Here is a 14,299-nt window from a genome sequence, read left to right on the forward strand (position 1 = left end):
CTTGTGTTTCAATGCACGGCTGCATTAAAATACCACTGATACATATTGGCATTCAGTCAAGTACTGTAATTATTTTAACATTACGATGGTAGTCTATTCCATTATTAACTCCTCTAAGATCAACAGAAAGGCCTTCAATAGACTATTGCATGTGTTGAGGTAATTAGGGAAATGACTGATAAAGAAGCAAAAGCGTTGTCAAAAAGGCTCAGTGTTACACCATTTTCCACGAAATTCTGCGACTCTAGAGGACGCTGTTTCTCTGACTCCTCAGGAACACGCACACTTCCTCTCAAGGGCACAAAAAACGCAATCTCACTGCCCTAAAAGGAAAAATACAAACCCTAAGGATCAGTAAATTAACAACTATTATGGATAATTATTTTATTTTATATTTTAACATTAATTGGTATCTTCATTGCATATCAGGCATCCTACACTAACTTGTTTTAGAGTCTATGCTGTATTTGTATTAATTATCAATGCCACTATTAATATCTGATGTGAGGTGAACATGGTTTTGCTAAGGCTGTCTGCTGAAAAGGTTTCATTACTTCACTACTTTCCTTTCAGGAGTTATGGGAGGGCCTATTCACTCCTGTATCATTGGCAAAAAAGTCAAACCCTACTGATAAAAAAAAAAGGATATTTACTAACATTGCACAACGGAAGTGAGCACCTTTTTATTACGGTAATCTTGTCACTTCAAAATTAAAGCAAACACACACACACTCCCTCGCTCTCATTCATATATATATATATATATATATATATATATATATATAATTTATGTGATTTTTTTTTTCTCCCCCTCAAAATCTTAGTCTGCCAGGGGAACGGATAGTTGTAACTTTACTGTTACACAGTCCATTATAAAATGGACTGTGTACCACACTCGCTAATTTGCACAGTTGTAAATCGTATCCTTATCCAGCATTATAAATGCTGCCCAACTCTTAATCTCTAATATCACTGCTGCACTTTACTGCATATTTGTTTACATTTCAACTGTCTACTGGTTAATCACCGTTGCACTTTATCCAGAAATCAATTGGAATTTATCCTGTAAATTACTGCATGCAATTTATTACTGCATTTTAATCCTGTACTGTAAATTCACAGCAACGTATCCTGTAGAGTTACTGCAATTTTTCGGAGCTGGATGAAAACGAAATTTCGTTCTGTATGCACTCTGTGCATACAAAATTACAATAAAGAAAGTCTAAGTCTAAATTTTAACCGGAAATCGGCTTTTATTTTGAAAGCAATTTCAGCTGACTACCGTAATAAAGCGCGCTCCGTGATCGCTGGACTGCTGTTGGGAGCGCGCCTGGGGGGAGAGGAGCAAAGTCGGGTTGGTGGGAGGTGCAGTTCTGTGAGTTGGTCGGTGGAGGGAGGCTGGCTGGGAGCTTCTCCTGAAGGAGGGACAGGGAGGCAGAGGTGCGACGTGGAAACAGAGTGCCGCTCATGTCTCCCGAAGTTAACACACAAAGTTACGGTGAAACAATCAGAGCGCAAGTTCAGCTTTCCGGAGAAATAGTGACATGAAATAGGACTCAGCCAGCGGTGTTAGGACTTGTTGCAGGACGGAAGCCGCCGTCATGGACGAGGGGCTGACTATTACTTTGATATCTGCGGCGATGTTTGTAGGCTCCTTCCTCCTGGGATTCATCCCACTGTTGTTCCGACTCTCTGAGGTAAGTGTTTTAATCTCCCCTGGCTTTAATCAAGCCCATGGGGCTGCTTTCAGGCAGATTTACCACAGCGTATAAGCTCCTGACATAGTTCACAGTTAGTCACGTAATGGTGATGATGCTCCAGGGCCGTTTAAAGACTGAAGGAGGCCCCATGTGATTAAGGAACCCACCATGGCAACACAGTGCTTAATTATCTCCACGTTGGCCATTTAAGGCGGGTTTAAAATAAAAAATAATTGAATCAGTCAGTAATATTTAGTGATTAAATAACACTAAGAAGTGGGTATAGACGATGGATGTAAAAAGACGTTTTATACGGTGGCTGCAAATTAATAAATAATTGCCAAATGCACTTCAACAGAAAAACGCTGCACAAGAAAAGTGCTACAATCACAGAAAGTAGAATGATGCAAACTCCAAAACACACTGCACACAAAAACAAATGCAGCAGGCAAAAAAAGCTGCAATCACAGACAGTTACGATGCAAAATCTAAAACACACAAAGACCAAATGAGACAAACATCCTGCAAGTCAAATACCAAACACAACAGCGAGTGATTTAAAAAAATAATTAAAAAAAAGACAACGAGGGGTCAGCCACCGAGTCTTATGGGCCCTGATCCTCAGCAAAGACATGAACGTGAGATAGACGTGTGGCCGTATTCTTTTATAATATTATAGAACATTACCATGTTTACATCAATAAAAGTTTGCAGCTGTTGTGTTTGATACTTACCTGTCAGCACTTTTCTTTTGAATTAGTATTTGTTGTGTATTTTTTGGAGTTTGCATCATTCTATTTCCTGTGGTTGCAGCATTTTATTTATTTATTTATTTATTTCGTTTTGCAGCACATTGGAGCATTTGTGGTCCATTGAGTTGTTTGCCCCTGTATGCGACTGTAGGGTTACCCTTGCATAATTAGTAATAAATAAAAACTAACGGTGCCAGTGTGTTGCTTTAGTAGATCACCTAAATCACAACCTATAATTTGCCCCAAATATACCCTATTAATTAAGTTTAAGTAATTAGGGATTTTAGATTTGGTCTTTTTTCTTCTTCCAGATTTTAGAAAAACAGTTCAGCAGATGTAAAAGCTGCCATTTTACTGAGGAAACTGTACTAAACACAAGAACAAGCAGCTTCTTAGGTCTACTATGCCTGGGGCCGGCTCGGTGCCGTTTTTACCGCCCCTTTCACTGATGTGTTGACTTGAATCCTGGCAGAAAAGCCTGCAGTTTGTGTCCATTCTGGGGGCCGGCCTGCTGTGTGGAACGGCGCTGGCCATCACCATCCCTGAGGGTGTGGGTTTACTGGAGGATTCGTGGAGAGGTGAGCCCACTTTTTCAATTGAATTTTAAATGCACCTGAATCACATCCCTCCATCCCCTCTGCCCCTGGTTGTCTTGACGACTTATTTGATGTGATGCAGCTCTTTCTCTCCCGTCGAATTTGCATGAGTGTTTGATTGTGAAGCATTGAAATCCCAGCTGGACGCGGCCCCGCCTGTCTGAATGTGTTCTGCTCTGCTTTGTTGTCCCTCCTCTCCTTCATCTTCCCTCTGCAGGGTCCTCCTCTGATGCTCCATCCGGTGCGAACACCACTGATAAAACGGTGTCTTCCACAGAGGGAGGCTCCCCGCCTCGTTTTTACATCGGCCTGGCTTTGACGTTTGGGTTCACCTTCATGTTCGTGGTGGACCAGATTGCAGGAAACTGTTCCATGCGTGGCAAGTTTAATGAACTTTGAAACCAGAGCTTCATTTTAATATTAAATTCTCCTTTCTTCAGCCGATCATCTTTGCACGTCTGATTTCAGATCAAGCGGCAAATTGGTCGAACAACGCTCACATCACAACCACCCTGGGGCTGGTTATCCATTCTGCTGGTACGTTGTGTGATATGTGAGCGAAAGTATTCATATCCCGTAAAACATTTTTCATACTTTGCATTCGCAAACTTCAATGTATTTCATTGGGAATTTCTGTGACAGAGCCACACAAAGGAGAGCATATAGTGAGGTGGCTGGAAATAGAACGCATGGTTTACAGGACTGTCTCAGAAAATTAGAATATTGTGATGAAGTTCTTTATTTTCTGTAATGCAATTAAAATATATGAAATGTCATACATTCTGGATTCATTACAAATCAACTGAAATATCATAAGCCTTTTATTGTTTTAATATCACTGATTATGGCTTACAGCTGAAGAAAACTCAAAAATCCTATCTCAAAATATTAGAATATCGTGAAAAAGTATACTAGTAGGCTATTCAACTAATCACTTGAATCGTCTAATTAACTGGAAACACTGCAGGGTTTCCTGAGCCTTGAAAAACACTCAGCTTGGTTCAGTAAACTAAATCACAAGTATGGTAGTGGTTAAGAGACGACATAAGATTCTGACAGTAACTGGTGTACTGACCATGGCATTACTGTCCTTGATTGGCCTGCCAATTCCCCTGACCTGAACCCCATAGAGAATTTGTGGGGTATTGTGAAGAAGAAGCTGAAAGACACCAGAGCCAACAATGCAAATGAGCTAAAGGCCGCTATTGAAGCATCCTGGGCATCCATAACACCTCAGCAACGCCACAGGCTGATTGCCTCCATGCCACGCCGCATTGATGCAGTAATCTGTGCAAAAGGATTCCCAACCAAGTACTGAGTGCATTAATGGACATTTTCAAATGTTTGATTTTGTTTTGCTGTTATATATATATTTTTTTACATGGTCTGAGGAAATATTCTAATATTTTGAGATAGGATATTTGCGTTTTCTTCAGCTGTACGCCATAATCAGCGATATTAAAACAATAAAAGGCTTGCGATATTTCAGTTGATTTGTAATGAATCCAGAATGTATGACATTTCATGTTTTTTAATTGCATTACAGAAAATAAAGAATTTTATCACAATATTCTAATTTTCTGAGACAGTCCCGTATATAATCTTTCCGTAGAGAATATTGTAGATACGTATTCCACTACTTTTAGCACGGATACCCTTAGATAAGTTCAGTACAGCCAGACGTCTTTTACTAGTCACCTAATTACTTAAATTACACACTGTGCTTTTTAGCTCATTTGTTATTTTGCAAATCACGCATCTTTTTTGCCTCCAGTTCAAGCATTCACCACACTACGGTTGACTTTCACTTAGAATCGTAGTAAAATCAATTGAAGTTAAAGGTTTTAACCTGACCAAATTTCTTGCAAGGCACAGTATCTGTTCGTTTTTGTGTTTTGCTTAAAGTTCACAAGGATTTCCGGATGACCAGCGTAAAAAAAAAAAAAAAAAACTCCAACAAAACCCAGTTGTTCATGAACTCATGTGACTTAGCATGGGATCCCTGCGACTTTATGGGGCCTCATAGCATAGCCAAGAGGCTTTGACTTGAAATTGTTAAAACTCGCCTGAGCTGATATCTCACTTCAAACCGTATTAATTCACATTTTACACATTACATTGACCACTTTCCTGCACAGATTGCTAATGATTGCTAATGTTGGTTCTTCTTGCATATCCAGCTGATGGATTTGCTCTGGGTGCTGCTGTCGCCACAGGTCAAGTGACCATCCAAGTCGTTGTTTTTTTTGCCGTCATCCTACACAAGGTGGGAGAAACTGTCGGCATAGATCTTTAGAGATCTTCAGCTCTACGTAACAGAGCTGATGAGGTGATGTTGTCGTTTTTTTTTTTTTTTTTTCTGGACTCGCAGGCTCCTGCTGCTTTCGGTTTGGTGTCCTTCCTGATGCACGCGGGCCTTGAGAAGAAGGACATTCAGGGACATCTACTGGCCTTCTCAGCGGCAGCGCCTGTGGTCGCCATCAGCACTTACTTCATACTGCACGCTGTGAGAGAGAGAGAGTACACGTCTCACTGATAATCCACTGCCGGTCTCTGCTTTCTGGGTCTTTGACCTGTTGCATGCACGCGTGTGTTTTTTTCCCCCCCAGACTGGAAAATCCTCTCAGAGCCAGCTGAGTGCAACAGGAGTGGGAATGCTGTTCTCAGCTGGGACTTTCCTTTATGTGGCCACGGTGCACGTTCTCCCAGAGATCAGCAGCAGCAGCAGCAGGATGGAGGAACCCCTGTCCAACCTGCAGGAGCACACGGAAGTAGAAACCCACCGGGTGAGACACCTGGGGCTCCTGGAGAGCCTCACCCTCATCTTTGGCGTGGGGCTCCCGGTGGTGTTGGCCCTCGGGCTGCACGATGACTGACGGAGTTTGCTGCAGAATAAGAACAACTGAATAAAAAGAACTGTACTCTTATCGCACCATCGGAGGATAGGATGTGCCTCAGAACGATTACCTAAAACCAACCATCGAGTCCCGCCATTGTTCCTGCATCAATGGAGATTTCCAGGTTTTGAAAGGACCTGGATACCATTTGGCTCTCATTCAGCTCAGTTTCTATTACAGGGAAATAAAAAAAGGAGGACATTGTTTTACAAAGATGCACAATTTTAAAAGTAAAATCCTGTTTGGCGGGTAGATTTACAGGTAGAACAGGAGGATCATTTGATACTGTCGTGTGCGCATTGTGAGATCCAGTTTGCACAGTTTGTACTAGTTTTGAAAGAGTTTGACAAAGGCGCTGACTTACAGTTTCGTGTGGAAAAAGTGAAAACTGGAGAATCGGAGAGAAACAATTTCAACACAAACTGGCTTTAAGGGAGTCGAGTTGTTTCTGTTTCATTTCTTTTCTTAGTTTAAATGCCAAAGATGCTGGTGAAGATTCTCAGTCATCCAGGTCATGGTCATTCCAAAAAAAGGTAAAAAACAAAGCAACTGGACTTGTTGTCCAGTTGCTTTGTTTTTTACCTTTTTTTTGAAATGCCAAAGATGTGCCCTAAAATACATGAAACTGGCTATTTTTAACACAGAGGATGTTAAATTATCTGACTCAGATTTATTTTTAAGGATGCCTTTTAAAGGTTTGAGCTTGGACTTCAGCAAAAAAAAAAATACTATAATGATGTCTCTATCAAAGATGTGCACAAAAGCCTCAAAATAAAGGTACCTTTTTATTGCAGCGCCGTTAAAGCTAACACTGCTATTTTATCAAAAATCGAATCTTTGACATTCGTATACTTATTTGAAGGTGACCTATTATGAAAGATTCCCTTTTTGCATGTTTTTTTTTTATTTCCATTTGGGTCTCTACTGCTTCTAGGAACAGTCTAAGTGCTAAAAAAAAAAACACCAGCTGTGGGTTTTTTTTTTTGACAATAAGTGAATGTCTGGTGTGGCTGGTGTCTGGAAAAACGAGCCGTTATAAACAATCGGCAAACACTGTCCCTCACCTAGCAACACAAGCAGTGTAAAAAGCATGAAAAGTTAACCCATAACTTTTATATCACATCTTATATTGAGGTTATAATTATTATTGGAAACACTGGCAAAGACTTGGCAGCCTAACTCTGTAATCATCCAGACATAATGACTCAAGTCGCTCCGTGGGGGAGAAAAAACAACATAAAACCATAGCACACTGGGATTCATTACAACTACAGTGTAATATAACTAAAAAGTCTAATATAAAGTTATATACAAATCAATGTTGAGTATTATTGTTTCTACATGGAACAGGAAGTGACATGACAGCAGCATCGGCCAGCATACATGTACCTCCACTGTATATAACAACATATATTGGACATTTGGCATGGAGGTTCAGTGCCGTATTTGACATTTTTGCCAAATTTCAGGAAAGGCCGCCTTGCTGTGCCCACTTCAGCCTGTAGAGGTGCTGAGGGTCAAACCATCCAAAAATGCAAACCTCTGTCTGAACCCTTCTCTCCTCAGGCCTCTCTCTACACACCCTCACAGGAGATGGATGCTGCTTTAAGGATGTAGCCTAAATTTGCAACGGTGCAGTGTTGCCAGTGGCCTTCAGCAGGGCTAAACCTGAAATTTACAGGTCCAAGTGCGCCCTAGTGACTAAAGGTGACACGTTGCTGCTTTAACGTTCAGCAACCGTTGCATCTTTGCTGGTTGTGCTGGAGGCTTTACTTCAGCTTTTGGGTGTGACTCAGGGTCAGAGATGTACTGTTGTACCATCGTTCATCGGTTTTCACACGTATTAAGTGCGAGTGTGAACATTGAGTTGGGAGGGGCACGGCCAGGTGAAGCTTATTTGCATAAAATTGTCCGAGCCCTAAAAACGGTTCATTCTGAAAGGAGCACAGAACAGGTGAAACTGGGACGGGGAACTCTCCTATCTGAGAAGGATTTCGTGCAAAAACTGGAAGGAACATGTTTTGTATCTATCCTCTAGATACAATCGATCCTAAATGTTTAAGAGGAAGCATAATAGGTCACCTTTAAAAAGTCATTGGTGGCGAAATCCTTATTTCTCCTGCCAGTACTTTGTACCTCCACACTTTACCAATATGTTGGTTCTTTGTCTATTCCTCTCTCTGCACTATCTCTCCAGATCAGGTGCCTGCAACCCACGGATTCGGAGCCGCATGTGCTCCTTAAGAACCTCCACAGTTGCTCTTGATAACTTTGACCAGAAATACAAAAGAATTGTGCAGAAATGTAAAGGTAATTTGAAAAAAAAAGGCTTTAACAGTCTTGTGTTTTTATGCAGTATATGCACAACGTTTCCACAAAGAATGAAACTAATAGTTTAGGAGGAACATTCTTTTTTTATGAAGTCATTTCTTTTGTAAAAAGGTTGCAAATTTCATGCTTTTGTGATGTCGTTTTCTATAAAAATGTATGGTCCCATTGAGAGAAAATGTATTTAAAATAAAGTATAATTGTTAGAATATAATTGTCTTTCATTTCAAACCCTAAATAGATTACCTATAGTAGGTAGGGCTGGGCGATATGGACGAAAAATATTAGGCTGAATGCTGATGTAAGATATTTATCTTTATGTTTTCCTTTTCATGAATTATAAATGGTCGTCTCTGAATCAAAGCTTTATGCCAAATGTCTCATAGGAACATTTTTTAAACAAACAGCTGTAGATAAATATGAGAAACAGCTGTAAAATAACCTCAATATTTTTTAAATCTCGATACGTTGCCCAGCCCTAATAGTAGGTGTTGTAAAAATAAGCTATTGTGTTTTGATGGTTCATGTTTCCTTTGTGCCTTTTTAAACAAATTTTGTTTAGCTGGACTAAAGATAAAAATCTCTCTCAGGGTTGTAAAGGTTGCTGACCCCTGCTGTAGATCATCCAGAGTTCTGGGTCCGGTCTTCTGCTCTCTTCCTTTTTTCTATAGTTTCTATAGGATCATTTAGCCCTGAAGACTGAGATGGAGAATAAAAGAGGAATGGATTGGTGCAAAAAAAAGCATGGTGTTGATTTTGGTGCTCTTGGCACCACTGTCTGATGCTCCCAAGTCTCACCTGCTGCTGACCGAAGCTGCATTGTGAGCTGGGGGAACTTTCTATCCACATGAAATCTCCACATTAATAAACGTGTTATTGTACCAGAACAAGAATGATGACTACACTTTCTACAAGGACTTTGATCATCATGCAGTTTTACAGCTGAGTTTAGCTGGTTTACCAACTCAATGACCAGGGAAACATTGACCTACTTCTATGTTTGCACCTTAAGCGTTGCTTTATGGCCTTAGTTTCAGCATTCCTGCATCTGATTTCTTTCTAGGGAAAACACAACAACTACCTTTTAACCCTTAGTTTTCTACCAGACGTGTTTCTTGTACCAAATTGCAAATGGGACTCCTTACAGCTTTGCTCTTGTCCCTTTTTTTCAAGAAGCAGATTTAGTTTGTAACTTGTCCTAAAAACAGATTCTCCTACCTGAGCTGGAGACCTATATCCTTCCTTCTGGTTTCCATGGGCCTCCTTGGCCTTCATGGATTAACGCTCTCCTTTGGAATATTTTTATTAATGATTGTTTCCAAATAAAAACATAGAGACAAGTGACACATATAAAGACGCACTAGAACGTAAATAATTAGGTGATGGACAAGTGAATATATGTTTTAGAGAGGAAAAAACAGGATTAGTAGAATGTGGAAAGGTAATTAAACAGATAAACGAATTTGATTAGCAGACTGAAAAAGCAAATGTTAGTAGTTCAGTGACTCTATCAAGTGTTTAACTTGAAGGAAGTCCAAGTTGTTCCTAACTGTGACGATTGGCTCGTAATATGTAGAGTACATTTCCCTAGGCTGGTTTTTAGGTAAAGGATTTTGATCTGAGAAGAAGGACGACACTTCAGCCTACAAGTGAGGCAAAAACTTCACATTTTGATGTTGAAACTGTGACTTGTGAAGGATGAGCCCCAACGATGAAAATGGAAAGTTAACGTAATGTCGCTTTATTAGATATGACCGATATGGATTCACAAACTTTTTGAACCCAAACCTTTTAAAGAGGAGAAGTAGCAGAAAAAATAAAATGTAAGGTCTACAGTGATGCAGGTTTTTCATTGTTAACTTCCTGCAACCACGCCAGTCTTGTTTTCTGTTCCCAGGGAGGAGGATTGACATTTTGAATCCTGATGCATTTTACTAGGATTAAGAACATGTATATTGTCAAAAACCATCTCACCTGGTAGGTGTGAGATCCTGGCAAAGCTTTTGCTTTGTAAAAACCTGATTCAATGCCATCAGCGCCTGATCTGTCCCGTTTGGATGCTCGGCTGTGTTTAGGTTGTGTTGCAGCTGGAATATTCTGTTTCCAGTTTTAGACGAGGGATTGGACAGTGCTCTGTGAGAAGTTCAAAGGTCAATGTATAGTTTTATGACCTAACTCTGATTTAAACAAATCTGCATCTTTCTCTGTGACCGGTCTGCTGTGTTTCCTGGTCTTCATGGTGCTGTTTGTTCACAAATACCCTTAAACAGACCTTTGAGGCCTTCGCAGAACAGCCGGGTTCATACTGGGATTAAATCGGACCCAGTCTCTTTTTTTCTTAGACTTAGAGACTTAGACTTAGACAACTTTATTTGTCATTCGGTATGCACAAAGTGCGTACAGAACGAAATTTCGTTTCGTACAGCTTTTGTAAATCGCAGTAGAAGTTAAATTACAGTTTTAGGTGCGGCAGAGATTTAGAAGTAAACAGTAGATTTTAAATATACAGTATACAAACAATTGAAATGTAACAAAAAAGAGACATTATTTATGTACAGATTGGATTGTGCAAGGGCATTTGTGCATGAATGCATTTAAGTCCAAAAACACAACTTGATCGTAACTCCAACAGGCGCTCGCGGTCAAGTACTGATCGGCTGGGTAGATGAGTGGTTTCTAGCGAGTTTGGCGGCATTTTTTTTTTAAAAATGCCGAGAGTTGGTCGGAGCTGTACGCAGCCGCTGCCTCAGGGTGCGCCGCCGGAAGTGTGAAATTCTCCTCACTAGGTTACCTCTGAAGGCACTTAGGGTTGATTTTATCGAGGAATCTAGCAGAGTAAAGGGTTTACCTACATATACGCCCCACACTTTTAAGATTTTTTTCCATTTTAAAAGCCATGTATTATTTTTCTTCCACCTGTCGATGATGCATACGAAGAATTAAAGACCTTAAAAGAAAAATCCCCCTGTGGTGTCCTACAGTTTGATTCTGCTCACGGACGCGGCCAGCTGAGCCTCCAGGGCCATCTGGTCAAAGGTCCGACTGCGTGTCTGCTGCCTGACCCGGTCCCTCATGTGGAAGGAGGCCCGCACCAGCCTGTGCGCCTCCTCCTGAATCTGCTCCCTCAGCCTTTGCAGCCTCTCCCTCTTCCCCTCCTTCATGGAGACGTAGTCCTCCCTGAGCCTCCTCGTGGCCTCCTCCTCGCTGCGGATCTTCTGGCTGAGCTGCCGGTGGCACACCTGTCTGTGTCTGCTGTCGTCCCGTCTCCGCTCCGTCCTGCTCCTCAGCAGCGCCGCTGCGTTCTGGGCGGCTCTCTCCATGCGCCGCTGGCTCTGCTGGACCAGGGCCTCCTTGTGCGTCACCTCCTGGACGCGCTGCACCTTGGCCCTCAGTCGCGCTCTTTGGATCTGCGCCTCCTCGCGGGCGGCTCTCTCCTGCAGCTCCCTCAGCTGTGCCTCCGCCGCCCGAGCCCGTTTCTCGGAGGACCGCCGCAGCTTCTCCTCAAGCGCGCTCCTCCTCTGCGCCTCGTCCTCCTCCGTCTGCTGCTCCGCCTGTGTCTTCAGCAGGACGTGTCGCAGCGTCTTCCTGCGGTTCTCCTCCTGCAGGCTTTTCCGCTCCCTCTTCTTCTGCAGCGCCCTGCTCCTGCAGGCCCTCTCGTCCTTCTCCTCTGCCGCCCGCTTCTCCTTCTCAGACTCCCTCTTCTCCAGCTCCGCTTTCTCCTTCAGCAGCCTCTCCTGGTGCTGTTTGCGCTCCTCCGTCTGCTTCAGAGCGACCTCCAGCTTCTCTCTGCGCTGCGACTCCACCTCCTCTCTCAGCCTCCTCCAGCGGTTCTCCTGGAGCAGCATCTCCTGCTGGAGCTGTGCTGCTTTCTCCTGCTCCTGCCGCCGCCTCAGCTTCCTGCGGGCCTCCAGCTCCTTGTGCCAGTGTTTGGTCCTCTGCTTAAGCCTCCTCCTCCGTTCTGTCTCCGCTTGGGCCTGCCTGGCCTCCTCCTTCCTGCGGGCTTCCTGCCGTTCCCGTTCCTCCTGCTGGGAAAGCGTCAGACGGTCCTGCTCCTCCCGATGCCTCACCAGCATCAGAGCTGCTATCTTGCGGTCCCTCTCCGACACCGTGACGCACGTCTTCCTCCTGATTTCGGAGGTGATCCTCTGCAGTTTCCGCTCTGTAGACGGGGAGTACCTCAGATCTCCCAGACTGAAGCTGCTCACCGTGCTCCTCTCTGGGTCTCCTTTTGTGCCAACGGAGGAAGAAGGTTTTCCTTTGGAGCAAAGATCTGCGTAGACAACTGGCTCTGGTGAGTGATCCTTGACCTTCGTCGCAGGTGCAACTCCGGAGCTTGAGGCCGCATTGCTCCTCGGCCGCCTGCTCCTTCCGGCCTGAATGATCCTCTCCTGCTCCTCGCTGCACACAGGCATGTGGAAGAGCTTCGATCGCTCTTTCTCGTAGGAGTCGTGCAAGGCTTTCATCGCCTCGTACGGCGTCTCCTGCTGCCCGGCAATCAGCTCGTTCAGAGATCTGATTAGCAGCTGAACCGGTTTAATGCCCGGCCGAGTCCCGGACTCCAGCGAGCGTTGACTTGTTGCAGCGCCACCGCTCTCATCATCAGCTCCAGGCGGCTCCGAGTGGTTCAGATCCACGCGGAGAGCAGGAGAACTGGGCCTCAGTCCCTCCATTGAAAGCCTTAGACCTGGACGAAAGGCTCTCCGGCACAGGAATGCTGCAGGACTCTATTCGCCGCCAGCACGCAGAGCTCAGGAGGGGATTATCTGATCACCTGAGCTCTCAGTATGTGGGATGGATTTATTTTTTGACAACACCAAGGAGGAGCCACGCTGCAGATTAGATATCCAGGGACACGTCATAGGTACCATAGGTTGTTTCTATTATTACCTTTATTTGTATTCCAAAGTCAGAATAAATCTCAGCCAATAGTAACCTGACACATGTGCGGACAAAGACTTTTTGGGTTGCTTTAGCGTTAGGGGGTAGGGTTTCCAACAACTGACAAAAACTCATGCAAGAAACTGAATATAATCATGTGAGGGAGATGTCTGGTTGACTATGGTTCAGCAAATCCTGAACAAGAACCAGCTGTCCGTCCCAGACGCCTCTTCTTCAGCACCCTCTACTGACAGCACCCACCCCAGTGGAAGCTGGATAGGGTACAATGGTTTCAATTAAAAAAGGCTATCGTCTTATAAAGATTAAAATAAAAACAACTGCCTATACCTATAATCAGGCCTTTAACATAAAGATCCCAGATGGACATAGCAACCACATGAAATTCTTAATTCAAAAATACCAGAATAATTTCAGAGATTATTCTGGTAATCCTGAGTAAGTGACCTGAAACAGGAAAAGGTTAGGCCACATGTGGCGTCAGACACTAAGAACGGACGTTTGCTCTTTTTTTTTTTTTTTTTTTTTATTAAAGTGTGGTTTTAACTATTTATATGGAGGTAGCCTTCCCACATCAGTCATAACATTATGACCACCTGTCAAACAGTGTGTCCCTCCACGCATTGTTGCCAACCCCTGTCCATCCAGCCGTGGACACTGCACCCGCGAAGGTCTGCTATGGTATTCTGGCCCGAGCAGATTTTGGGGAGTAAATTAATATGATTTGATCAGTTAATTCATTTCAATCTGCATTATCTTGTTCTAAATCTTGTCCTGAGGTTTGATGTTATATTTATACACCATCTAATTAATTAAAAATACCTTTAGACAAAATAAGTGGAGGTCCTAAAAAACTGAGTATGGAACATTTAAGATTTCATTCATAAATAAAGTTGCTGTACAATTTGAAACACTCAAAGCTTAGATGATAGATGGTGAACCTTTTTCTTTTATCTTTTAAATTACACTTTTTTCCCCACCCTGGTCCTCGGCGTGACCCCTGTCCTGCATTATTTACATGTGTCTCTGTCCCGTTCCTGCAGAAACCTTTAGGTGTGAGGAAGCGAGGAGACCCCGTAGCATGCAGGGCAGGGGTCCCTGGGATCCGCTGGCTGACATGACAAACCACA

The 14,299-nt window shown here is 43.1% G+C and overlaps 2 protein-coding genes across 2 annotated transcripts; one reads left to right on the forward strand and one right to left on the reverse strand.

The window, feature by feature from the left end:
• Positions 1-1,347: 1,347 nt before the first annotated feature.
• Positions 1,348-6,361, forward strand: LOC105923337 (zinc transporter ZIP9). Its single transcript, XM_012859249.3, has 7 exons — positions 1,348-1,697; positions 2,925-3,030; positions 3,266-3,427; positions 3,517-3,585; positions 5,229-5,314; positions 5,420-5,554; positions 5,658-6,361. The coding sequence occupies exons 1-7, from the start codon at positions 1,602-1,604 to the stop codon at positions 5,922-5,924; spliced, it is 921 nt and encodes a 306-aa protein (XP_012714703.2). The 5' UTR covers positions 1,348-1,601; the 3' UTR covers positions 5,925-6,361.
• Positions 6,362-10,979: 4,618 nt separating this feature from the next.
• Positions 10,980-13,201, reverse strand: LOC105923315 (coiled-coil domain-containing protein 177). The gene has a single exon (XM_012859211.3). The coding sequence runs from the start codon at positions 12,941-12,943 to the stop codon at positions 11,249-11,251; it is 1,695 nt and encodes a 564-aa protein (XP_012714665.3). The 5' UTR covers positions 12,944-13,201; the 3' UTR covers positions 10,980-11,248.
• Between the last annotated feature and the right edge of the window lie 1,098 nt (positions 13,202-14,299).

Source organism: Fundulus heteroclitus, unplaced genomic scaffold (genome assembly GCF_011125445.2).
Source record: "Fundulus heteroclitus isolate FHET01 unplaced genomic scaffold, MU-UCD_Fhet_4.1 scaffold_106, whole genome shotgun sequence".
Classification (NCBI taxonomy): domain Eukaryota; kingdom Metazoa; phylum Chordata; class Actinopteri; order Cyprinodontiformes; family Fundulidae; genus Fundulus; species Fundulus heteroclitus.

What these genes read in the sequence shown, in the direction of transcription:
- LOC105923315 (XM_012859211.3), bottom strand. Translation starts at nt 12,943, where the DNA reads ATGGAGGGACTGAGGCCCAGTTCTCCTGCTCTCCGCGTGGATCTGAAC.
- LOC105923337 (XM_012859249.3), top strand. Translation starts at nt 1,602, where the DNA reads ATGGACGAGGGGCTGACTATTACTTTGATATCTGCGGCGATGTTTGTA. An exon ending in AGGAAACTGTTCCATGCGTG is followed by an intron (nt 3,428 to 3,516) that starts GCAAGTTTAATG and finishes GTCTGATTTCAG; the next exon opens with ATCAAGCGGCAAATTGGTCG. An exon ending in GCTGGTTATCCATTCTGCTG is followed by an intron (nt 3,586 to 5,228) that starts GTACGTTGTGTG and finishes TTGCATATCCAG; the next exon opens with CTGATGGATTTGCTCTGGGT.